This window comes from Hemicordylus capensis, chromosome 4 (genome assembly GCF_027244095.1).
Source record: "Hemicordylus capensis ecotype Gifberg chromosome 4, rHemCap1.1.pri, whole genome shotgun sequence".
NCBI classification, from domain to species: domain Eukaryota; kingdom Metazoa; phylum Chordata; class Lepidosauria; order Squamata; family Cordylidae; genus Hemicordylus; species Hemicordylus capensis.
In genome coordinates, this window is record NC_069660.1 from 45,294,596 (window position 1) to 45,319,517 (window position 24,922).

The 24,922-nt window shown below is 42.3% G+C and overlaps 1 protein-coding gene across 2 annotated transcripts; it reads left to right on the forward strand.

Annotated features, from left to right (window-relative positions):
* Window positions 1–761: 761 nt before the first annotated feature.
* On the forward strand, window positions 762–22,736 carry EIF2S2 (eukaryotic translation initiation factor 2 subunit beta). Of its 2 annotated transcripts, none has more exons than XR_008306768.1 (9): window positions 762–985; window positions 5,447–5,627; window positions 7,282–7,385; window positions 9,017–9,149; window positions 12,345–12,445; window positions 13,050–13,191; window positions 14,781–14,837; window positions 16,671–16,756; window positions 20,968–21,030. XR_008306768.1 is itself a non-coding variant. In XM_053248652.1 (9 exons), the coding sequence occupies exons 1-9, from the start codon at window positions 971–973 to the stop codon at window positions 21,141–21,143; spliced, it is 1,002 nt and encodes a 333-aa protein (XP_053104627.1). In that variant the 5' UTR covers window positions 762–970; the 3' UTR covers window positions 21,144–22,736. The 2 variants fall into 2 exon arrangements, 1 of the variants encoding a protein (XP_053104627.1); XM_053248652.1 differs by having other exon boundaries at window positions 13,050–13,198; window positions 20,968–22,736.
* The last annotated feature ends 2,186 nt before the right edge of the window (window positions 22,737–24,922 follow it).

Here is a 24,922-nt window from a genome sequence, read left to right on the forward strand (position 1 = left end):
CAAACAAACAAAAAACAAGTTTTTAAATTGTTTTATATTGTATTTTGTTTCACCACTCCCCTTTTGGTCTATTGTGATTTCATGTGCTAAGTTTTACAGCTGTGTTTAGTATTTAGTGTGTGTGATGTTTTTGTGCTGTGTTGTGAGCCACCCAACTTTGTTTGTTATGGGGTGGCTAACAAATAAAGTTGTTTATTATATAATTATAATTATTACAACCAATCAGAAAAGTTTGCCCCAGGACTGAAATCTGACAGGGTCCTGAAAAGTAATTCTCTGCCCCATCAGAAGAGCAGCCTTCTGACCTTGAAAATTGCCTTTTTTGCCCATCAGAAAATCAACTCTTAGCGACCCCATCGATTCTCTCCAGGATTATCTGTCTTCAACTTGGCCTTTAAGTGGTGCATTCATTACTGTCGTATTCGAGTCCACCTTGCTGCTGGACGTCCTCTCCTTCAGCTTTCCCCAGCATTATGGACTTCTCAAGGAAGCTGGATTTTCACATAATGTGTCTAAAGTATGATACTTTGAGCCTGGTCACAGTGGAAATGAATATCTGATAAATAAGAGAAAATGGTGAAACAGGTCTGTCTTCCCCGGTCCTTGTGCTTAGGTCGCACCCACCTTGCCCGGTCTTCTCATGACATCACTCATTCCACCACTTCCCCTAAAGCAGCACGTGCTGTAGTCCGGATCCGCCGGCAGCGGCTGCGCTTGCCTAGTACGTGGACTACAGCTCCCGGGAGGCTCGAGGAAGAGCGGGTGGCGCATGCGTCCATCCGGGGCAGGAGGAGGCGGGCAGCAATCTCTCCTTTCCCCCTGCTGCTGATGCAAGAGCTCAGCGCGGCGGCGAAGCGGGCGGAGAGCGCGAGAGAGTGGCTGGCCGGTTGGCTGCTTTCAAGGGACGGCGTTGCGGGTCCGAGCGGACCTCTTGGAGCTTCTGCCTTGAAGGCCCGGGGGAGCCGCAACCATGTCGGGGGACGAGGTGAGGGCAGCGAGGCGGCGGCTGGGCCTCAGGCGGCGCGGGGTTGGGGCTGTGGCCGCCGCCATGTGAGACGGCGGGCCTGAGGCCTGCCTGAGCAGCAGAGACCGGCTGGGGCGGCCTGCCGGGGCCCCAGCCCGGAATGGAGGCTGCTCCTTGCTCGCCTGCAGTCGAGTCGCTTTGAGGGAGCGGCGCGTGCCTGGCCCCGAACGGGCAGCGAGAGGCGCCCTCTTCTTCCTCCTCCTCGCCCGCGGTGGCTTGCTTGCCCTGCCTTGCGAAATAACAGGGGAGAGCTGGAAATCGCGGCAAACCCGGGCTTGCCACCGTGCATACATACGCTTGACGTGTAGCATGCGCGGGGTCGCTTCAAACACTCCTGCTTCGTTTTTAAGTGTTCATCGGACAATGAAGTGTGTGAAGGCGACACGCGTGTTGACCAGCACGTGTAGCTGCCAGGTACCCTTAGCAGAGAGCTGGGATTGAAAATGGGTTTCAGAGCAGTTTGCACTGGATGGCAAATATGCTACCGTGTACAGGTAAAAGGTAAAGTGTGCGTTCGAGTCGGTATTTACTCCTGGCGCCCTCAGAGCCACATGGTTTTCGTTGGTAGACTACAGGAGGGGTTTACCATTGCCATCTCCCATGCAGTAGGAGATGATGCCTTTCAGCATCTTCCTATATCGCTGCTGCCCGATATAGATGTTTCCCATAGTCTGGGAAACATACAAGCGGAGGATTGGAACAGGCAACCTCTGGCTTGCTATTCAAGTCATTTCCCTGCTGCTCCATTAGGTGGCTTACCTTGTATAGGAGAACCCCTTAATTAATTCTGGCTTCTACCCTGATAGGGATGATTCTCACCGATATAGTATGTGCCAGTGTAGTAATTGCATTGTTACATTGTGTGTGCTTAAAACATGCAATGAGTAAAGCTATGTGTTTTTTTTCCTATGGAGAGTTAAAAGGCTCCCCTTGCTCCTATTTAGATGGGGGGGGGGGGAGCTTTGCTCTTCATTCCTCTTTTTTTTGCCAGAGGTAATCTGTGGGTTCTGCCTTGGCAAACAGTTGTATCATCACTTTTTAAAGTCCTAAATAAGACAGGCTGGTTGTCTTGAGCTACTTTAGCTAGACAAAATGGTATGTGTGCATATGTGTGTTTATTTTATTTAGTACATTTATAGCACCCCATACAAATATACTGCCCATACAAAAAATTCCTTGGGCCTTTGTTTTATTAAACAAAAAGAGAAAAAACCGAATACATGCTTTGTTTCTTGATCTGGTTGATTGTGTTTTATCAGTCAGTTTTATAATGGCTATATGAAACTTGTTTGTAGCAGTGACACAGTGCAACTTGTGGTTGCGAAAGGTGCTATGGTTTAGCCCCCTAAAACTTGAAAGCATAAGATTTTAGAAATGGTAGGTTAGGAAAACTTGTTTAGGAGCAAGTACTATGCATTTTTAGCACTAACCATAGATCATCCTGGAGAGAATCTGTGGTCGCTAAGAGTCGACACCGACTTGACAGCACTTAATCAATCAATAAAATTCCAGGCAGATCCAGTATTCTTGCACATATGGTCTGTACCAAAGTGCCTATGCAGTCTATGACCTGTTCTATCAACCCTGACTAATGGCCTTTCTTACACTATTTTCATTCAAGAACACAGACTTCTGTCTTTTGATCGATCTTGTTGTTTTTGAATATTTGGCAGCATGTAGTTAAGTAACACTTGTTGGCTTAAGGCTGTAATAAAATTGATTCTGATTCTAGTTAAGATCCAGTAACTTCTCCACTCAGAAGAATTAGTTGTCTTGTCATGACTAGCTGGAATTATAACTATATCCTGTGGTCTCTGAATGCTTGAGACTAATTGGTTACCACTGTATCTTATGTGATAAACAGCTATTCCTCTTACTCTAGCAAGTGTTCCATCGTTGTTTGGCAGTCATGACAAGATGAACCCTGATTTCCTCCCCTTTCCAACTCCAGGCTGGAAAGGAAAAGGGCTTGCCAATTTGCCTGTTGAGCTGTCAAAGCACTCCAAGCAAAACAATCCTCAGTTTGAAACTGGGTGAGGTGAGATGGAGAGTGTCTCCACACTCATTCTGGGCAACTATGGGGATGACCCCTATCCCTTCCTCCAGTTCCAAACTTGGAGCTGAAGCAGGGGCTTGTCCCTGAAGTTTTGTAGAAGCATAGTTCGAGGTCGGATGAGAGAGGGTGGAGTTTTGATGCCCCCAGATTTTGACTTTACTATGATGACGACCAGCCAAATTTTGTGGACTCTTCTTGATAAATTTCTAGAATAATGGTATGAATCAAGTGGTGTTATAGGGTGTGTGGTGTTGAAATAATCCAGGAGAATGACTGAAATACATGTACCTTTGTAAGTGAAGCTTGTATTCTTTGTCTCTTCAGATGATGTTAGACACAATCTGTAGGGTGGTTTCACATGATTGTTGCCACGGAAGGAAGTCAGGGAATATTAATAAAAGGGTGGGACACGGCAGCATATGCTCCCAGTATGTGCATTGTCTAAACCTGGCAAAATCCAGTTCCTGTGCCATGAAGATTCTCCTGATCTTGTCAGTGCAACTTCAAATCATGGTTGTGGAAGTTGGGAGAATCTCGGTAATGTGGAGCAGGAAGCACACTTGTGCTAGCTCAGATGATAGGCCCTCTAGGACCATGAACTCCATGGTTCTGAGCAGTATTTTCTAATTTTTTTCTTCTGTGTGTGAAATGAATTTTGTTCTAGGCAGCAGTATCAAGGCAGTGTGGGCCTGAGTGGGATCTAAAATTAACTTAGTGGAAATCCTCCTTCCCTCCTTTGGGAAGTGCCGAACTGGCTTGGTGGTGTGGGGAGCGGTTTCCTTAAGAAGCAGGTCCTTACCTGCTCTGCTGCTACCTTGCCGCTTTTCTGGGCACAGCACTCGCTCTAGCAGAGGCGGCACATGGCTGCAGCATGCACAAGGCCGCTGGACAGTGCCTTTGCTAGAGCGAGCACCGCACCCAGAAAAGCAGCGGAGCGGTAGCGGAGCAGGCAAGGACCTGCTTAAAGGTAAAGTGTGCTGTCAAGTCGATTTCGACTCCTGGCGCCCACAGAGCCCTGTGGTTTTCTTTTGGTAGAATACAGGAGGGGTTTACCATTGCCTCCTCCCACGCAGTATGAGATGATGCCTTTCAGCATCTTCTTATATCACTGCTACCCAATATAGTACCAGAGGGGATTCAAACTGGCAACCTTTTGCTTGTTAGTCAAGCATTTCCCCACTGCGCCACTTAAGGTGGCTAAGGACCTACTTACCTGCTTCTTAAGGACCTGCTTACCTGCCTGCACCTGCATGAGCCGTTCGTGGAAGGAGCCTAGTGGAAGGAGCTTCTGATGATAAACCACCATTGTGTGTGCACTTTATGGGGTGCTGTGTCTTCATGAAACATTACTTCCAAACAAGTCCTGTTTAACCAGTCAGCACAATGAGGATCCCTTGTACTACTAATCCCAGATGTACAAAAACTATAATTAAATCATGAAACTGGTTTGAACTGAAAATAATGTGTATGTATAGACAACTACTTTGTTCATACTTACTCCATTGCTATGAGACCCAGAGGTGTTTAAAATGAGAGTTAAGATTATCAACAGGAAACTGGGGAAGCATTTGAGACAACACTGAGATTACTTGTCCTCAGGGCTGGCAAAAAACATGTTTGTTTGGAAGGAAGGCCCACTAAGTTCATTGGGCCTTAATGCTGAAGTTAGTGTGCATAGGATTTAAATCTTGGTCTCTGAAGCTCCAAACAACAATGTTTGTGTTTACTGATAAGAATATCTCATCTTTAAGAACATAAGAACAGCCCTGCTGGATCGGACCCAAGGCCCATCTAGTCCAGCATCCTGTTTCACACAGTGGCCCACCTTTGTGTTGGCACATGTATTCCTTTTTAAATTAATGATTGTGTTCAGAATTGGCATATGTTGCCTTTCTTACTGAAACTTATTGGGGAAGTGAAATTAGAGAAGTATCTTGTTACTTTTTAAAATGAGTTATCAGATTCAAAAACAAAATCAGTCCTGTAAAAGCAGTCATGGAGTTTTGGGATTTGTAGAGCCTATTTTCCTCATAAAATTGTCCAACTCCTTTTCTGTGGCAAAGGTTTTTACTTTTAGTTTAATTTTGTAGAGGCAATTCTAATTTTAGAGAGAAGCTGATTGTTTAGATCAGCCCTGCACAGTTTAGGACCCCTGCCCCCAAGGTGTGTTTGGACTACAACTCCCATAATCACCAGCCCCAGTAGCCAGGGATTATGGGAGTTGTAGGCCAACATCTGCAGAGGGGCTGAAATTGAGCAGCCCTGGTTTAGACAAAGGCCTTGCAAGCTAGTGAAGTATGGGGTGAGGTGGGGGCTTTGTTTAAAAGAGTTATGAAGTTGCCTAATAACGTCATTGTTGCTTGCAGATGATTTTTGATCCCACTATGAGCAAGAAGAAGAAGAAGAAAAAGAAGCCTTTTATGCTTGATGAAGAAGGAGGTGATGCACAAACAGAAGAAACACAGTTTTCAGAAACAAAAGAAGTGGAGCCAGAGCCAGCAGAAGACAAAGATACAGAAGCTGATGAAGAGGACAGTAGGAGAAAAGGTACAGGGAGGCACACTAGTTGGTATCCACACCCTACTTTTACAGTTGACTCTTTGAATGGAACGTGTATGGGAAAGGAGACATAAAGCCTTTCTAGAAAGCCCTTATGCTACAGATGCACTAGGTGTTCACATCTCTGCTCAGCCATGAAGTTTGCTGAATGACCCTGAGCAAGTCACTCCCTTGTTCAGTGTTACCTTTCTCTCAGATTTGTTGTGAGATCTGAGTGGGATAACCCTGTGTATGCTGTAGGGATGTGCATGGAACCGCGGAGGCGTGGCCCTGTGCCGGCGGGGGTCTCCCTTTAAGGGCGGGGGTGTGTGTGTTTGCACTTTACCCCTCCTGCCGCTTTTTCCCCACAGGCACTCCGTTTTTGGAAATGATTTTGGGGCGGCAGTGTTCCTCCCTGCTGCCCCTGCCCCCGTTGTTTACCGGAACTAGTGGAAGTAGCAATTGCGTGTGTGTCCTTGTGCAGCCCCCCCCCCTTAAAGAACCGGCCAGCGCCAGACCGGGCTACGTTCAAACCAGTTCGGGTCCTCTATCATGGCCTCCGGACTGGTTCCTGCACATCCCTAGTATGCTGCTGTGGCTCCCTTCAGCAAGGATATGAAGAGGATACATGAAAAAAGCTACTTGACCCCTGTCCTGTGCAGTAAGGCATGCCTACATCTACTAAGATCAGTTGGCTTAAAAAAACCCTAGTAGAGTATAAGATCCCAATCCTAATGGCCCTAACTGCTACTTTTTAAAGAATATTTAATGACTACTGGAAAGAGCTTTTCATTACATTCTAGTATGCTTCCTTTGGCCCATTTTCATGTGCCAGCAGTTTGTACACTCCACTTCAAGCATTTTACTTTCCTGGTACATTTTAGGGTTGAGTTTTAGCTTGTGGCCAAACCATAAATGGTAAACTTGTTTGATCCTATGTGTGTAACTTTAGCTGCTGGGATGGGAGTGGAATTGGGATGTGGGGAGAGAATATTAATGAGCCAGTTTAGTTTAGTGGTTAGACTGCTGTATTAGGAATTGGAAGACCCAGGTTTACATCTCCACTCAGTCATGAAGCACATTGGGTGAGTCAGTCCTTGCCTTTTGGTCTAATCTGCCTCACAAAGTTAGAATAACAAAGTGAGGGTGGGGGTGAGGAGGGAAAGTATGCCACCTTGAGCTCCTTGGAGGAAGGTTGAATAGAAATATTGGATATATTAATAAAATAAACTTTTTCTCCTCTCCTTGTGAATCTGACAAAAATGTCCACCCTGAAGCTGTATTGGCCCCAGCAAGGAACCTTTGATTGGTGCCAGTGAGAGCTTCCTTCTTGAGGCAAATAGCAGATTTTAAAAATACAGTATCCATGATTCAACATAGGTCAATTTCATGTACACTGTTGAAAAACTACTTGGCACAAACTTGTGCTCAAATGACTGGGTCACCTTATGGCAGCACATCTAAGTGTAGCATGTATGGATTTAAAATGTGGGTTCCCGCATGCAGAAATGAAAATCAGCCCTGTATTATGTCAAGTTGGTTAAATTTTGTTGGTTGATATTTTGGGTAGTTTCATGCAGTGTATGAGATCCATAAATGAACATCCATACATGTCCAAGCGCTAATTTCCAGATTGCTTTAATATGTTGCTTTTGTCTTTCAGATGCATCAAATGACTTAGATGACTTAACCTTCTTCAATCAAAAGAAAAAGAAGAAGAAAACAAAAAAGATATTTGATATAGATGAAGCAGAAGAGGGTGTAAAGGTCAGTTGGCATAGGACTGAGGGTCATGTTTTCTTTTGAATCTTGTCAACCTTCTTGAAATTGATGCTCCATTGTGTAGAACCAAACTGGAAGGAACTATGCCATTTCAGGGTCTATTGTTATTGGCTATAAAGATAGACCATTTAAATTGGTCATTTAACAGGGCTCAAGAGATTCTTGTTGACTGTTAGGTGACCAGCATGATCTATGAATTGATCAGTTAAGTAAACTGCACATTATCAAGACCTCAGGATGTTCTTTGGAGCATGTTATAGGAAGTAAAAACATAATAAATCTGCTTTTATTTGATGGAGCAAAAGTCCATCTCCTGCTTTCTCTTCCCACTTATAGTAACAGACAAGAACCAACATAGCTTCCAAAACTATCCAGATATGCTCCTCACAGTGCCACAAATCTAGTGCAGACAGATTTCAAAGTGCTAATGATAAAAGTACTTTGTCTGTACTGTTTGCTTGTTTGTTACTGTACTCTTTCTGACAAGAGAGGTTTTATTGTATATACACCCAATTTTTCATATTTCTACCATTGCTGTGGGCTGCACTTCTTATTATGCAAGTTCAGACTACTCTATAACATGCACTGTATTTCACTAGTTGATTTTTTTGGTTTGTGTACACCCTTAAAAGTACACAAACTAGCAGCAGCAATCACATGCAGCCTTGTGAGAGGAGAACAGAATGTAGTACAAGAGCTGCTGTTCTTACAGCAAACACTTAAGGGGAACATTACTGTTTAAATTGAACGTCATAAAAATTGTTGGACTGAGTGAGATGCAGATTAAGACCATTTTCTCAAAGTGCTGCTTAAATAGGTTTTGTGTTCCTGCATCTGCAAGTTGAATGAGAAGCCTATATCAGGCTTGCAGTCCATCAAACTGAATGCAGCCTGCTAGCCATGTATTGTGACTTGTCAGGTGCTTCACAATCCCCCTGTGTTTGCATTCCCAGGAAGGCAGCAAAAACTTTATTCAACTTAAGAACATAAGAACAGCCCTGCTGGATCAGGCCCAAGGCCCATCTAGTCCAGCATCCTGTTTCAGACAGTGGCCCTCCAGATGCCTCTGGAAGCCTACAGGCAGGAGCTGAGGGCATGCCCTCTCTCCTGCTGTTACTCCCCTGCCACTGGTACTTAGAGGCATCCTGCCTTTGAAGCTGGTGGCCTATAGCCCTCTGACTAGTAGCCATTGATAGACCTCTCCTCCATGAAGTTATCCAAACCCCTCTTAAATCCATCCATGTTGTTAGCTGTCACCACATCTTGTGGCTGAGAATTCCACAAGTTGATTATGAAAAGCCTTAGTTGGCCAGAAGGAATGTTGGTTAATATCTTTAAGGTGGCTTGTTTTGGCTTCTATTTTGCGTCAATATTGGCAGGTAACAGCTTCTAAACTAAAAAGCATTTTTGGTGGTGTTTGTGTTAATGTACGTAGACACTTGAAAACTGATTCTAAAGTCTCTTTTGCAATTGATAAAGGTGATTCAGTTTTCATGATGAAAAGGCTGCTGCTTATTTCAGGATGGCTTTAAGAGGGTACTGCCATTTTTTTGCTGCCCCTTCTTTGTACTGACACACAGTACAAAAATGAGGTTCTCTCCCTCTTTTTTTAAAAGGACCTCAAAATTGAAAGTGATGTACAAGAAGCAGTAGAGCCAGAAGATGACCTTGATATCATGCTTGGAAAGAAGAAGAAAAAGAAAACTGTGAAGTTTCCAGATGAGGACGAAGTATTAGATAAAGATGAAGGTAAATTTTGAGTTGTGATTCTGTAAATGAAAGAGACCTTATAAATAAAGTGGCTATATTTTAACTGTGGGCTGCTGCAACCATCTCCAAACTAGACAGCTTCAATAATTCTACCTTCTTCAGCACCTAGTGATGTGACACAATTTCTGGGATAACTTTGCAAAAGCTTACAGTAGGTTGTTGATGTGTTAAACCTATTTAAGTGTTTAGATTTTTGGTGCAAATGTGACAAAGTGGGATTTCATATGGATTAGGAAAGGCTGGTCAAAATGGAGTTTGCTACATTGCTGTTAGCTTCCTGCAGTCTCTTGGCCCATGCTGAAGGCAGCTTGGAGTATTTCCTGACCTTAAGGAGTGGCATTTTGGAAGGCCGGGCATCATGACGGCTGTAGAGAGGGTTGGCTGAAAAAGCCATGATGCATGCAGTATAAAGAAAAGAGTTACCACCCAATAGAACAAATGTACAAATGATTGAAACTTCTTAAATCACTTCATTAATATAAATCACCTGTTATGCATAAATCACTTATTTTAGTAAACACTGGATATACATAAATCACTTAACAAGGTTTCACGATAAGTCCTTGTTTCTCAAACAAGCTTCCTCAGAAGTGAAGTTGTATTAGTTCCAAACGTGATAGACTTCCTGATGTGTAGAATCTTCAAAGTGTCCTTCAAAAATGTTTCTTCGCTCTTCCAAAAGGAGTGTAGATTATATCAACATTCATAGATCTCTCCCACGGAGTTAGACAAAGTTCTTCTAAATACAAAACACAAACCATATATAAAAGAAAACACTTGCAGACCATTTGCTGGTCAATGACCGAATAAACTTATAACTTAACTTGCAGACCATGAGAAAAAACATATACAATGTACTGAAATTCATATGTTAATATAAAAGATAATACCCAAAAGGTACGACCTGCTCGAATGAGCTGTCCATGCTATCCTCCTACAGTTTTATAACCCTCTCAGTCATTCTCAGCTGTTAAACCTCCTAATCAGCCACTAACTGTTACTCTTCACGCTTAGTTAGGCACCACTATTACAGAAATCTTACGATGGATGTGACATCATTATATACTAACACACCTCATGATGAAGCAAGGTCAGTGGCAGAAGATACATTTGACTCTAGACATATAAAAAATCCTCCCACTTGGTTTTTGTTACAATTATTGGATATAGTTTTGGAGAAGAATTATTTTAGATTTAATCAACAATTCTACATGCAGATTCAGGATGTGGCGATGGGTAGTCCTGTTGCCCCCTCTTTGGCTAATCTATTTATGGGAAGACTGGAATCCCACATTTGCAATAAGGACAATAATCCATTTTTTGATAATTTGCTTGTGTATAAGCGTTTTATTGATGATATTTTTATTATTTTTTCGGATAAAGAGAAAGTCCAGGCATTTATTGAATGGATCAATCGTATTCATGAGACGATTAAGTTTGAGAGTCATATAAGCTCATCCAGAGTCTCTTTTCTAGATGTCTATGTATATATTGGATTTGACCATCGTATTTCTGTAGCATTGTATATGAAGGGGACTGACCACAATACATATTTACACTATAGATCATTTCATCCATCTTATTTAAAAGATAATTTACCTTATGGCCAGTTTCTCAGATTAAAAAGAAACAACACCCTGGACTCGGATTATAAGAAATCTGCCAGGACACTTGAGATACAGTTACTGAATAGGGATTATCCTTGGCATATTATTAAGAAAGCGAGATCACGTGCTGATAGTGTTCAGAGGAGATGTTTATTTCAGACCAAGGATAAGTCCACACCACTTACATGGGGACTGAATTATTCTGCATTAAGCAATAAAATTAAAAAAGTGGTTCTTAAAAATTGGCCACTGGTTAATACCATTCCAGGTTTTGAGGAACCACCGCTGATTGGCTTCAGGAAAAATAAAAGTTTGTGTAACTATTTGATACACTCTGATATGCCACGGGACAGGTCAGTTATGTCAAGGGTTAAGGGCCACTTCAAATGTGTAACGTGTGCTGCATGCAAGTTTTCATCCTCTCTAATAAAACGCTTGGTGTCCGTCCGTGCCCTGTTCTGCGCCTGCGCTTCGCGCAGGCGCAGAACAGGGCAAGGGAGACACGCTCGCCGGTACCCGGCAGCCATCTTGGGCAGCCAGAAGCGGCCGCCCCGAAGAAGCCGGGTAAGCGGCGGCGGGGGACACTGGCCGAGGAGGCGGCGGAGCCATGGCAGAGGCCTGGCCGCCGCCACTTACCCGGCTTCTTCGGGGCGGCCGCTTCTGGCCGCCCAAGATGGCCGCCGGACGAGGCGGCGGAGAAAACGATGCGGTGGTGGGCCCGGGCAGTGGTGGGCCCGGCCGGAGCCGCGGGCGGCGGTGGGTGGTGGGCCCGGCCGGAGCCGCGGGCGGCGGTGGGTGGCGGGCCCGGCCGGAGCCGCGGGCGGCGGTGGGTGGCGGGAGGGGGAATGGCGGCGGTGGTCCGAAGCGCACAGCTCCACTAGCGCCCGTTATCCAAGGGGCTAAAAAACACTAGTTGCCTACTAAAGTCTTTAAACATCCTAATGGCAATTATGTTAAGCCTTTGGGAGATTTTTCCAATTGTAATTCTGCCTATGCCGTATATGTTATTATGTGCCCTTGTATAAAGTTGTATGTTGGCTGCACTACACGTCTGGTTAAAAAACGCATTTTAGAACATTACTACAGGATAAAAAATAGAGTATTAGAGGCACCACTCACAGAACAATTTATGTCAGCTGGTCATCAGCCTGACATAATTGATTTCCACCTTTAGAAAAGAAAAATTTAGATATTGCAATACTGATCCAGTTAGATGGCTAAACAGACAAGAATCGTTTTACATACATAGATTAAATTCCTTGTCACCTTATGGTTTAAACACAAATTTAGACTTATTGCTGTTAGCTTCCTGCAGTCTCTTGGCCCATGCTGAAGGCAGCTTAGAGTATTTCCTGACCTTAAGGAGTGGCATTTTGGAAGGCGGGGCATCATGACAGCTGTAGAGAGGGTTGGCTGAAAAAGCCATGATGCATGCAGTAGCATTATTACTTGCTTGAAAGCTGCCTTATACCTAGTCTTTCTAAAAGCAAATTATGCCTTGTAATGCACGGTGAAAGATGCTTTCTTGGCTTTTCAGTATTTCAGATTTTTGTGTTTTGTTTTACAGCAATGGAGGATGAAGACAGCAAAAAAGATGATGGGATCTCTTTTAGCTTTCAGTCGGGACCTGCGTGGGCAGGCTCAGAGAGGGACTACACATATGATGAGGTAAATATTTTCTTAGTGTGTTCATTTTGGTTTTATTTTGTAGCATATTGAAGTGTCTTCACTATTTATGGATGAATTAACAAACAATATTTTGAGTCTCCTACAAGCCAGGAACTTGAGTTGAATGAATGAAATGAGAGTGGGTATTTTTGTGGGCTATTCAAAAAGGCATGAGTTGTGTATTCACACGTTCCCTAGAATAATAGCATTCAGTAATGCCTTGTGGAGATATTCAAGAATAGCTGTCTCTTCTTATCTTTTGTGATTGCTGGTGTGATATTTTCCGATTTTACCAAGCACTTCTGGAGTGCAGGCAATGCTCTGAAATTTTTTGTTTTGTTTCAGTCTTGATCAGTTTTTTTCCAGGGAAGTTCAGACAAGTGGGTGGGGATGATAGAATATATCTAGACAATTAATAAAATAAAACTCTTATGTTACTGCCAAAGCACTTTAGAGAAAAAGGAAAGTTTTTTGTATTCTGAATATGTTGACTTGGCATCACTGGAAAACTCTGGCTTTTCTGATAACAGAGTACTATCCCTGTTCTGAAATGTATGTTTTAAAAATGCAGCAGTGATTTATAGTTGTGATCATGTATTTGCAGTTGCTGAATCGTGTATTTAACATTATGCGGGAAAAGAATCCAGATATGGTCGCCGGTGAAAAAAGAAAATTTGTTATGAAACCTCCCCAAGTTGTAAGAGTAGGAACCAAGAAAACATCATTTGTCAACTTCACAGATATCTGTAAGCTGTAAGTCTGGCTGTTATGACTCTTTGCTGAGTGCGGTAGGGTGGTGACATCAAAAGGCCAGGGGTACACGAACGCTTCAGTTGTGCACTGAGAGTGTGTAACTGCATGGATTGGAGGGGGAAGTAACTACTTGGCTATAGAAGTAGATTTCTCTGTTCTAGAATAAATTGTTCAAGTGCAGCAGGTTTACAGGACAGTCTGTTGGAAACATCTACTGTTCTAGTCCAGTTAAAATGAATGGGGATTGCACAAGATCACATACAACACATTCATTTCAATGGAGCTTTTCCAGAAAAAGACATTTCCAGTGGGGCTGTGCCCCATCATATCATATATTTGAAGAGAGCATCAGAATGTGATCTCAAACTGGCATGGTTCAGCAGTCACCAGCAAATCAAATTAATTTTGTTGTATAGAGTGTCGGAGACAATTCTTTGAAATGGAAAGTCCCCATCTTAAATTGCACATGCATTTGCCACAGATTTGCTACCTAAAGTACTGACCTCTTTCTGCTTAAACTTCATCCTTCTTTCCTCTCTTGCATTTTCTAGGGATGTGCACAAAATGGATTTTGTGTTTTTGAAAGGCACTTTCAAAACGAAATGCAAAATGGGCAAAATATTTTGAGGGTGTCGTGTGTTCTGGCCATAGGGAACAATGGGGAAACTAGAAACACCCCATTGTTACCCATGGGTAGCCCCTAGGGACACCAAAGTGGGTTGTGTGGTAGGACATGAGGAGTGCTACCCACAAAAGAAATGGGCAAGTGGAATATTTTTAACCTTTCTCCAAAAACTCCATAGGATCCTATAGTTATAGCAGCAATAGCACAGTTCAAAACATTTTGCACATCCCTAGTATTTTCTCTTTTAAAAAACCAAATGTTTCTTGCTTGCTGACTAAGGGAGACCCAGACTGCATTTTCACTTGCAAAAAACTTATTGCCAGGGGTGTTTGTGTCGCATTTAAAATAAGGCAGGAGAAATGCTAACAGCTGATATAAATTAGCCCTTTCATGCCCACAATACTATTGACTGTCCCTGCTGCCAAACTAGTATGCATCTTTGTGAGTTTTCTAAAAGGGGCTAGTAAAAAACAACAAAAAAACAACAACACAACACCATTCTGGCCTGTGCTGCATGGAAATAGATCATCTTTTTATATTGTCACCTTAGACTATTAATAATAATAATAATAATAATAATAATTGCTGAAAGAAGTTTAATCTGATGTTTGTATTGGTCCCCTTGAGGTGGGTGACATCCTTTTACTCTTATATAGAGTATTTTTTAATTTCTTTTCTTCTGCTTCATACCCCATGCCTATTCAAATATCTTAAAAAGAGAGATACCCAGAATTATCTCTTGTGAAAGGTTTATGTCATGGCTTCTGCATCAATGTGTCATGTACCAAACTTTCTCATACACTGCCTAAATCTCAGAGTAATTGTCTAGATCAGAGGTGACTAAACACCTAGTCACTACTATATGCAACTATTTGTTGAGCCAGGGGTATTTGCTTTTTAAAGTAGTTTTTAGTTTGGATGATGACAAGCAGTAAAATTTAACTCATTTATTTTTAGATTACATCGTCAGCCAAAACATCTTCTGGCTTTCTTGCTTGCCGAATTGGGTACAAGGTAAGTGCCTTTCAGATAAAGTTTGAAGTGATTAACCATTCATATACATATTTACTCTAGGATTTCCTGAACACAGGTGTTAGATGTAAGCCACCCAGAGAACAACTTGTTATGGGGCAGCTAACAAATAAAGGTAACAATAATGATGTTTAATCAAAAGAGTGATGTGAAATTTTGAAAGAAGTTCAGCAAACGCCATCTTAAAACATTATTTGAAACTTGAGATCTAGCATAGATCTCAATAATGTGTGGATAAAGGTGATCCAGTTGCCACAGTATACCTGGACTTCCAAAAAGTTTTTGACAAAGTTCCTCATCAAAAATTCCTGAGAAAACTTAGCAGTCATGGGATAAGGGGACAAGTACATGCGTGGATTACTAACTGGTTGAAGGACAGGAAACAGGGTAGGTACAGAGAATTTTCACAATGGAGGGAAGTAAGAAGTGGGGTCCCCCAGGGATCTGTACTGGGACCGGTGCTTTTAAATTTATTCATCAATGATCTAGAAGCAGGGGTAAGCAGCGAGATGGCCAAATTTGCAGATGATACCAAACTCTTTCGGGTAGTGAAATCCAAAAGAGATTGTGAGGAGCTCCAAAAGGATCTCTCCAAACTGGTGTGTGTGTGTGAGAGAGAGAGAGACAAAATGCCAAATGCACTTCAGTGTTGGCAAGTGTAAAGGGATGAACATTGGAACGAAAACCCCCAACTTCAAGTATACGCTGATGGGATCTGAACTGTCGGTGACTGACCAGGAGAGGGATCTTGGGGTTGTGGTGGACAGATCGTTGAAAGTGTTGACTCAGTGTGCGGCAGCTGTGAAAAAGGCCAATTCCATGCTAGGGATCATTAGGAAGGGGATTGAAAATAAATCTGCTAATATTATAATGCCCTTACAAAACTGTGGTGTGGCCACACCTTGGGTATTGGGTACAGTTCTGGTCACCACATCTAAAAAAGGACATTATAGAACTGGAAAAAGTGCAGAAGAGGGCAACCAAGATGATCAGGGGCCTAGCACACATTCCTTATGAGGCAAGGCTACACCACTTTGGGCTATTTAGTTTAGAAAAAAGACGACTGTGGGGAGACATGATAGATGTCTATAAAATCATGACTGGGTAGAGAAAGTGGAAAGAAGTTTCTCTCTCTCACACACACACACAACACTAGAACCAGGGGTCATCCCATGAAATTGCCAAGAAATTTAGGTTCAATAAATGGAAGTACTTTTTTACACAATGCATAATCAACTTGTGGAATTCTCTGCCACAAGATACGGTGTTGGCTACTAATTTGGATGGCTTTAAGAGGGGTTTGGATAACTTCATGGTCGGTCTATCAATGGCTACTAGTCTGAGGGCTACAGGCCACCTCCAGCCTCAAAGGCAGAATGCCTCGACTCATGCCTGTAGGCTTCCAGCGGCACCTGGTGGGCCAACTGGGTGAAACAGGATGCTGGACTAGATGGGCCTTGGGCCTGATCCAGCAGGGCTATGTTTTAGCTTAATAACTTCTTAACTCCTGTATTCCATTTTAAGTCTGCTATAAACTGCAGACTTTTACAGCTATTACTGAAGCTTGACTTGCCCAGCTTACTAGCCCGTCTCCCCCCCCCCACCCCCCCCACTCTTTGTTTAACATTCAGCCTGATGAACAGTTGCATAAGACTTTGTGCTGTTTGGGCCATTATGAACTGAGATCTCCTCACAAGGCTTTTGTTTTTGCTTATGTGATATCAAGCATTAGGGTGATCTCCAGTCTCTTGACTTTATGTTTAGCCTGCCATGTGGTGTTCAGTCCTGAACTCTAAAATTCTTTTCTCAAACTAGTGGCTCAATAGACGGTAATAACCAACTTGTAATCAAAGGAAGATTCCAACAAAAACAGATAGAAAACGTCTTGAGAAGATATATCAGTAAGTATATTCTACAGTTTTAGTAGCATTATTTTTTCATCTTTCAACCTGCTAATTTTATTTTTCTCACTGTGAGTACTCACAGAAGTACTGTAGCATAAATTATTTGATTTACATGGAAGTGGTCCATAATCCTGCATTATGCTATCTAAATATTTTCTGTAAAGGTGGCTGACATTTTATGCTGTCTTGCAAGAGCTCCATCCTCGCAAGGGGATATTAAATGAACTGCTGGCGAGGTTCGCTCACAGAAGCCAAAAAAGAAAGAAAGATGCGTGACTGGGTTCACATATACCAAGAAAAAACACAAAAGAACTCTAATGGATAAAAATATTATTACAAGTGGACCTCGCTATATATGGATCCAGCCTCCATGGTTTCATATATCCGTGGTCAGGTAATTGACATGCAACCTTGGCATACACTAGAAAATAGCAAGCCCACAAGCGGTTAATTCTGCATATCTGCAGGTCAGAGGCTGCCAGAAATTACCACAGAGGTCATTTCCGGCCACCACTTGGTGCAACAGAGACATTTTGTTGCTCATTTACTTGAAAAACCCTGTAAAAAATCATGGGGAAAATGTGTTAAAATGGACCTTTTCAAATTCTTGGGGGTGTTGCTGGATTGCTGGAGGCCTGCAGAGCATGATAGGGCACTTTATTTTTTGCCCTTTTAAGCCTTTTCTCTGTATTTTTTGGGCAATTCTCAGGCCTCCAGGAACCTAACCCCTACGATCCCATTGCTACCGTGACCCAATATCCATGGTTTCCATATCTGCACTAATTGCAGAGAACAAAACCCCCACAAATACTGAGGTTCTCATGTATTTAGAATTGCAATACCTATAACATACTCGCAGTATAATAATGTATAATAAATTAATTCAAAAATAAAACCAGTATCACCTCAAAGTAAAAAGTGGAAATATGTATATTCCACAGCTCCACCAGTAGCTAGTCCATGCCTAGGATATAATCCAATATCCTGGTATTGGTCCATTCCATAAAGAATCCAATGGTGCATCCCTGTTGTAAATTCTGAACTTGAAGTGCAAACCCAAAAGTAACTGCTGTCTTGATGAATTGCCAGATGTCTTTCAGCCCAAATAAGGCCTCTTTCAGTGGCATTACTTCAAAATACAGGCTATGTTGGTACTAACTTCATTGTGTCCACCAGATCAAGTAAGCCACCAATGATCCTTGTATCAGAACTTGCGAATACTTCATCATTGGGGCAATGGGATCACGGTGGTTAGGTTCCCAGAGGCCCCCAAACTGCCAAAAGCCAAAAACCAAACCCCCAGGAAAATGGTTTAAAAGGGCAAAATATATACTGTAATTCTAGATAATATATTTTTATACATTTGGATTCTTTTGTGTGTTGTCGAGGCTTGCTCACAGCACAGTGTGGGGGACGGGGACGGGGAAATCCTGCTGTTAATATAGTAGCTTCTTGTGAGGACAGTGCTCCTGCTCTATTCTTGTAAGGTTGCACAGAATGTCAGCCAATGCATTTTATACAATTCACTCTTTAGTCTCAGCTCCCTGTCCCCAGTGACTGAGTAGATTATTATGACTATAATAATAAAATCAGTTATAAACCATATCCATCAAAAGGAATCAAAAACATTAACAGATATAGCACTGTAACAATTTCACTACATCCCTCTGAAACAACCACTGTTTGTTTGTTTGTAACATTTAATATACCGCCCACTCCAAATACTCTGGGCGGTGTACAGAAACATACAGAGCAAGACAGCATTAAAATTACATTCCAAATTAAAACTAAAGTAACTAACAAAAAGAAAAAAAAACAAATAGGTAAACTACAGGGTAAAAGCCTGGCGAAAAAGAAAAGTCTTCAATAGAGATTTAAAAATCAGTAAGGAAGGAGCTAAACGAATCTGAAGGGGAAGGGAGTTCCAGACTCCAGAGAAGTGGGGCAGCATCCGAAAAGGCCCTTTCATGGGTCCTAGCGCCCCAAACCTCTCGGAAATCAGGGACCGACAAAAGGGCCATTTGAGAACATCTGACCGGACGGGATATAACTGGATAGGAGAGGCGGGTCTGTAGGTAGACAGGCGCCAAACCCCACAAGGCTTTAAAGGTCAAGACCAGGACCTTAAATTGAGCTCGGAAGTGAATAGGCAACCAGTGCAATGACTGCAGGAGAGGTGTTACCCTGTCATATTTTCCGGCACCCATGGGTAGATGAGCCACTGCATTCTGGACCTGCTGCCATTTCCCAATCGTCCTCAAAGGTAACCCTAGATAGAGAGTGTTACAGTAGTCTATAAACAGGAGATAACAAGGGCATGGGTCATTGTCATTAATGCCTGCCGATCAAGGTAATGGCGTAATTGGCGAATTGGATGAAGCTGGGCAAAAGCACTTCTGGCCGCAGCCTCCACCTGCTGTTCAAGCAGGAAGTGTGAGTCCAAAAGGACCCCCCAAATCCTGAACGAGCTCCTTTGGGGGCAGCGCCCCCCCCATCTAGAACAAGGTTCACATCCAGCTGTTGGCTGGTACGATGGCTGAGTAAAAGTAGTTCAGTCTTAGTGGGATTCAGTCTGAGCTTATTTTGATTCATCCAGACCTTAACAGCTTCCACAATTGCAGTCAGAGTAGCATTTATAAACAGAAGTAATTCCACTTGTGGAAGAGATAAGGGCCCATTTTTACTGACTCTATCTGCAGTCCCTCCCCAAAAGGTTGCTGGGATTGGAGGACTCTTAAGAGCAGATTTCTGAAAGGTGCAGGAGGCAGGGCAGCAAAGAGAAGGGACATTGGCAAACAAAGAATGCCCCTTCCAAACTCTGTAAGCAGAAGTTCTGTTTGCATAAGTACTAATCTGGATGCAATGGCAAGTGTTTTGCTGATACCAGAAGGCAAGCAGTGTTGGGGCCAAGCAGCCCTTGGAGGGGCATTCCCCAGCTGCAATATGCAACTGGAAAGGCCTTGCCTCATATATGGCAAATGGGTGTCTCTGATAGTGGGGCAGCAGTGAGCAAGACCTTTTGATATCTGAGTGTTGGTATAAGTATATATGGGAAGAGGCAATCCTTGAGATACCTTGGCTGTGGCTGTTCATGAAGTTTATGAAGTGCAAAATAAATAACTTCCAGCCTATTCTAGCTATTTTGCAGATCACTCATATAAGGGAAGTGTAAGGGCTTGTGTAGCATAGTGGCCAAGAGACCAAGGTACAATTTGGGAACTTCCTGGTTTGACTCTTGCTTCTGCCATGAACTCACCAGATGGCTTTGGGCAAGCCACTCCTCAGCACCCTATCTGCAATGCTCTCTTACCTTACAGAATTGTAAAGATTACAATAAGAGAACTATGAAGTGCTTAGAACACTCGAAAGCACTTTGCAAATGTTGCTTATTTGTTTGTTAGCCTACACTACAATAATGGAAAGTTGTCAATAACATAAATAAGATGGAAGGGATTAATCCTGATTTCTGAATGAAAATGCAGTAAAACCTGTTTCCCTTGACAGTTGTGTTGCCTCCCAATTTTGTGTTTCCACACAGCAACACAATTGTGTTGATAAGACTGACAAACATTGCTGTTGAAAGCACAACTCTTTCCAGAGCCAGTTTTTTCTCTGTAAGCTGTTTACGGGGGAAACACCTACCGCTTCCACCACCCTTTGATGTAGAAGTACATGCAAGCTGCTGTAGTTGTTTGTAGATTGCAAATTATTTTGTATATTTCTCCTAAGGCTGATCTGCATACCAGGATAATGTGTAAATAGCATTTAGAATGATTGCAGCATGCTTATAGTGCAGATGGATTAAGTTTACTATAGAAATAGGCATCAACAAAGGCTTTGTTTACTACTTTATAGCAGTGTCATTCATACCTATGAACAGATTGAAAAGCAACAGCGGGAGAGGGGGCGTGCCCTGACCTCTTGCCTGTGGACTTCTCAGAGGCATCTGGTGGGCCACTGTGAAACAGAATAGAGGACTAGATAGGCCTTGGGCCTGATCCAACAACACTATTCTTATGTCTTTACCAAAGGAAGAGTTGCCTGCTGTGCCCCCCAAAATAGTCTAGTCAGCTTGCTGTTGCGATTTTGTGTTGCCTTTGTGCAATTAAGCAATCACTGATGATCAAAGCTTCAGTCATTCAGGGTTAACTGTCAACGCAATAGTCTCTTGTTGCTAATACAGAATGTTTAATTGTTTTCTCCTCCAGAGGAATATGTTACCTGTCACACATGTCGGTCGCCGGACACAATCTTGCAGAAGGACACCAGATTATATTTTTTGCAGTGCGAAACCTGCCATTCGCGCTGCTCTGTTGCCAGCATCAAAACTGGTTTCCAGGCTGTCACAGGCAAGAGAGCGCAGCTCCGTGCCAAAGCTAACTAGTTGGTTGGTCACCACTGGATTTTGCAAAGTGATCTGGGCACAAATGGCTGGACAGGCTTATAACCTGAGTGGATTTCCAATGTATTAAAAACAAGATTGTAAAAGCTGCTTGGCTATGGGTTGGTCTGTGAAATTCTTGCAAGATGCAGATCCTGAGGCTGTTGACATTTGCTAACTGAATATTTTACCAACTGTCAGAAGTGTGATGAGAAAGGAGGTGCTTTTTAATCTGTTCATAGAATTCTGTAAAATGCAAGAGAATTAAAGTTATTATAACAGTAACTGTCTCTCATTTGCATTTTTCCTTCTGTTTATCTGTTAAAATGATTGCTATGGCAACAGTAATACTGTGAATACATGGGGGCATTGTGGCTGGTTCCAAAGAATCAGATGTGTGTTCTAAAAACACATTGTCTTGAACAAGTGCATTGTAGGAGCAAATGGGGAAAGTTAATGAATTGAAATGAATATATTATAAGAATATCCTGTGGGGATAGTGGATCTTTTCAGCTGAATGACTCCATGCCTATTAGAACTTTTAAGCTACATGGGCCAATTCACAGATATTCTGAAATCTGAATTTAATTAGGGGTAGATTAGCTGTCCATAGTGTATTGGCATTCTCCAATACAGTTCATTAAGTTACACACACATTTTGATGATTGTTAGGTGGGTTTGGAATGCCATGGTAATGCATCTCTGCATATTGGTTTGGGAAAACACTGCAATAAACACTAACATTATAATAGCATTATCTATTCAGTGGTTCTGCACTGCTGTCTTTTAACTCTGTTATAACAGTTAAATCTTTCCAAAATAAACTGCAGTGGTATACAAAAGGTGTGGTGCATACATTTTTAAAAAAAGCATCCAGTTACAAGAGAGCAATGGAAGTTGGCAATACCTATTAATACTTAACATGACCTATGTATCCCTCCCCCGCTTCATCTCATTCCTTACAAGTGGTTTCTTTCCCCCACTCTCTAGCAGAATTGAACACTGACCAAAAAACCAAATTGCCAAGTGGCATGATGGCTTTTTAAAATGCATTTAATTGTATCCCCATTTTATTAGATGTTTTCTGTCAATACAAATCAAGTTTAAAACAGTTGAAAAATTCACTGTGATTAGAAAAGAATCTTTCCATGACTGAACTACTTCATGGTCTAGATTCACAACTTTGTCATCACTTATTATGGGCATGATAGAGGAATCGATGGACAGTATGTGCTTGGTGGGCATTCATTGTGGGGGGCAGTGTGTGATTGGGAGGGGGCAGCATGTATCTGTAGTATTAATTAACCATAGTAGCTGTATAACCTGGATAAACAAAGTTGTGGTTGACTGTATTTGCTGACTTCTTTGATTTAACATTGAAAACTTGTTTTGGAATTTTAATTTGTATGTATACTAATACACAATTCGGTTTTGTCATCGAATCACTCTTATTTTCTCCAATGACTACTTGAGAACATTGACGTTAAAAGTCATGGTTTTCTAAATGGTTTTTAATAGCGTTCTGAGCTGTAATGAACGTTGGATGTATCTTTTTAAGTGAATAAAGCCAGGATCGGTGCCTCTTATGTAACATTACTACACACTGTGGTTGTCTTTAAACACTTTTACAAACCCAAACAGGAAACAAAACTAAAGTAGCAATTTGAATTTTTTTGGGTTGCTTTTCAGCCAGCTGGCTGCACATAGATGGACAAAGAGAGCCTAAATAAACACTGATCTTTGTGGTGCTCTGGTATCATTCACAACGTGGGTTATGCACCTGTGCAGTAGCCCCTGCCGATGGATTTTCAAGGAGCTCTGTAGCTCCACCTTTGCAGGCCAAGCGTGCTCAGTATCTTCAGTTGCAGAGTGCCCTTTTGCTCAGTTCCTTCTCCACAGCTGTTGCATGTGCTTCCCTCTAATTTGCTCCTCAGTCATTCTTGGTTCTTGAAAGGAACAGATTCACGGTTTGAATTCTTGGCTTTTTAACTATGGTTCGCGGTATCTCCATTCTTTTTGCCTTATGATTTGGATTAGTTTCCCCGGTATTTCTACTGAGAGATGCTAAACAAAAGTTTGAGGTGTTCCTTCTGCAGCGGGATGCTTCCTTCATCTGACAAACATGATCTTTGAGTACTTTGCCTTGGAGAGGACCATTGTCCAAACCTGCAGGATTTGCTTATGCAAACTGAAAAGAGCAGAGAATTAGGTTTAAGGGCTGCTTTCTACAAACAAGCATTAGGTCTTCATCACCACATAGTTTAAACTTGTCTATTCAAGATACTTGATAGTTCCAAAAAGAGATGGTGGGCTCTGCCCTATACAGGACTTGTATTTCTTATATAAGTTCATCCACCCAAGGAAACTTTGAGTGATCATCTTGCAGGGCCTTCCTCTCCTGGCAGGGGAGGAATGGCTTGCTACTCTAGATCTGAAAGATGCTTGTTTGCATATATCAGTCATATTATTAGTCAGTGACGAGACCAAAAGTAGGTATACCATGGAATTGCAACAAGCATGAGATCACAGTGAGGAGGTAACTTGCCTAGGGAGCAAGAAGTTGCTGGTTTGAATCCTCACTGGTATGTTTCCCAGACTCTGGGAAACACCTATATTGGGCAGCAGCGATATAGGAAGATGCTGAAAGGCATCATCTCACACTGTGCAGGAGATGGCAATGGTAAACTGTATTCTACCAAAGAAAACCACATGGCTTTGTGGTTGCCAGGAGTGGACACCAACTCGATGGCACAACTTTAAAGGTAAAGTGTGCCGCCAAGTCGATTTTGACTCCTGGGACCCACAGAGCCCTGGTCTGCCCTGGTTGCATATGAAAGGGAGAGTAGAAGTGTGAGCCCTAAGATATTCCCCTCGGGATGGAGCTGCTCTGGGAAGAGCTTCTCCAAGATAGGGCTGAAAGAGATTCCTGCCTGCAACTTTGGAGAAGCCACTGTCAGTCTGTGAAGACAATACTGAGCTCAATAGACCAATGGTCTGACTCAGTATATGGCAGCTTCCTATGTTCTTTTGGTAGAATACAGGAGGGGTTTACCATTGCTTCCTGTACAGTATGAGATGATGCCTTTCAGCATCTTCCTGTATTGCTGCTGCCTGATATAGTACCAGCAGGGATTTGAACTAGCAACCGTCTGCTTATTAGTCAAGCATTTCCCCGCTGCATGGCTTAGATATCTATCTGTTATACAATTAATAAAGCCACCTAAAATGTCTGCTAGAGAATCAAGAAAAAACTATATTAGCAACCTGTTCAGTGGTATTATTAACATGTTTTTGACAGAACTAGAGAACATATTAATATGTTTATTGATCAGTGCATCTTTTCTGAATTCTGCAGGCAACTACAAAACCTAGCAACAGTAAGATAAATTCTAGGTTTTTTATCTGAAAGGTGAACAAAATAAAAATCATTAGATCTACCTGGGTACTTATACATAACAGGAAAAGTCAATTATTGACAAATATCCCATTCTAACAATGCAAAAAAGTCATGGTCTACTGATTAAACTTCCAGATTACCCCATGGGCATAGTCTGTACAGGATGTTATAAATTTTGCCATCTAAAACAGCTGAGGGTAAGACATCACATTGAGCCCTCATAAAAACCTCTTCTCAAGTTTCAAATTCTAAGGCAAGTTAAATAATTAGTTGGTTTATAAAATAAGTCTATCACCTAATCTACCACATTTAGGAACAGAGCTCAAATCCCTTTGCCATCCCTATCCAGAATACACTGCCTCTCACATTGGTCCATTGAAATTAG

What these genes read in the sequence shown, in the direction of transcription:
- EIF2S2 (XM_053248652.1), top strand. An exon ending in AGAGGACAGTAGGAGAAAAG is followed by an intron (nt 5,628 to 7,281) that starts GTACAGGGAGGC and finishes TTTGTCTTTCAG; the next exon opens with ATGCATCAAATGACTTAGAT. An exon ending in GGGACTACACATATGATGAG is followed by an intron (nt 12,446 to 13,049) that starts GTAAATATTTTC and finishes ATGTATTTGCAG; the next exon opens with TTGCTGAATCGTGTATTTAA.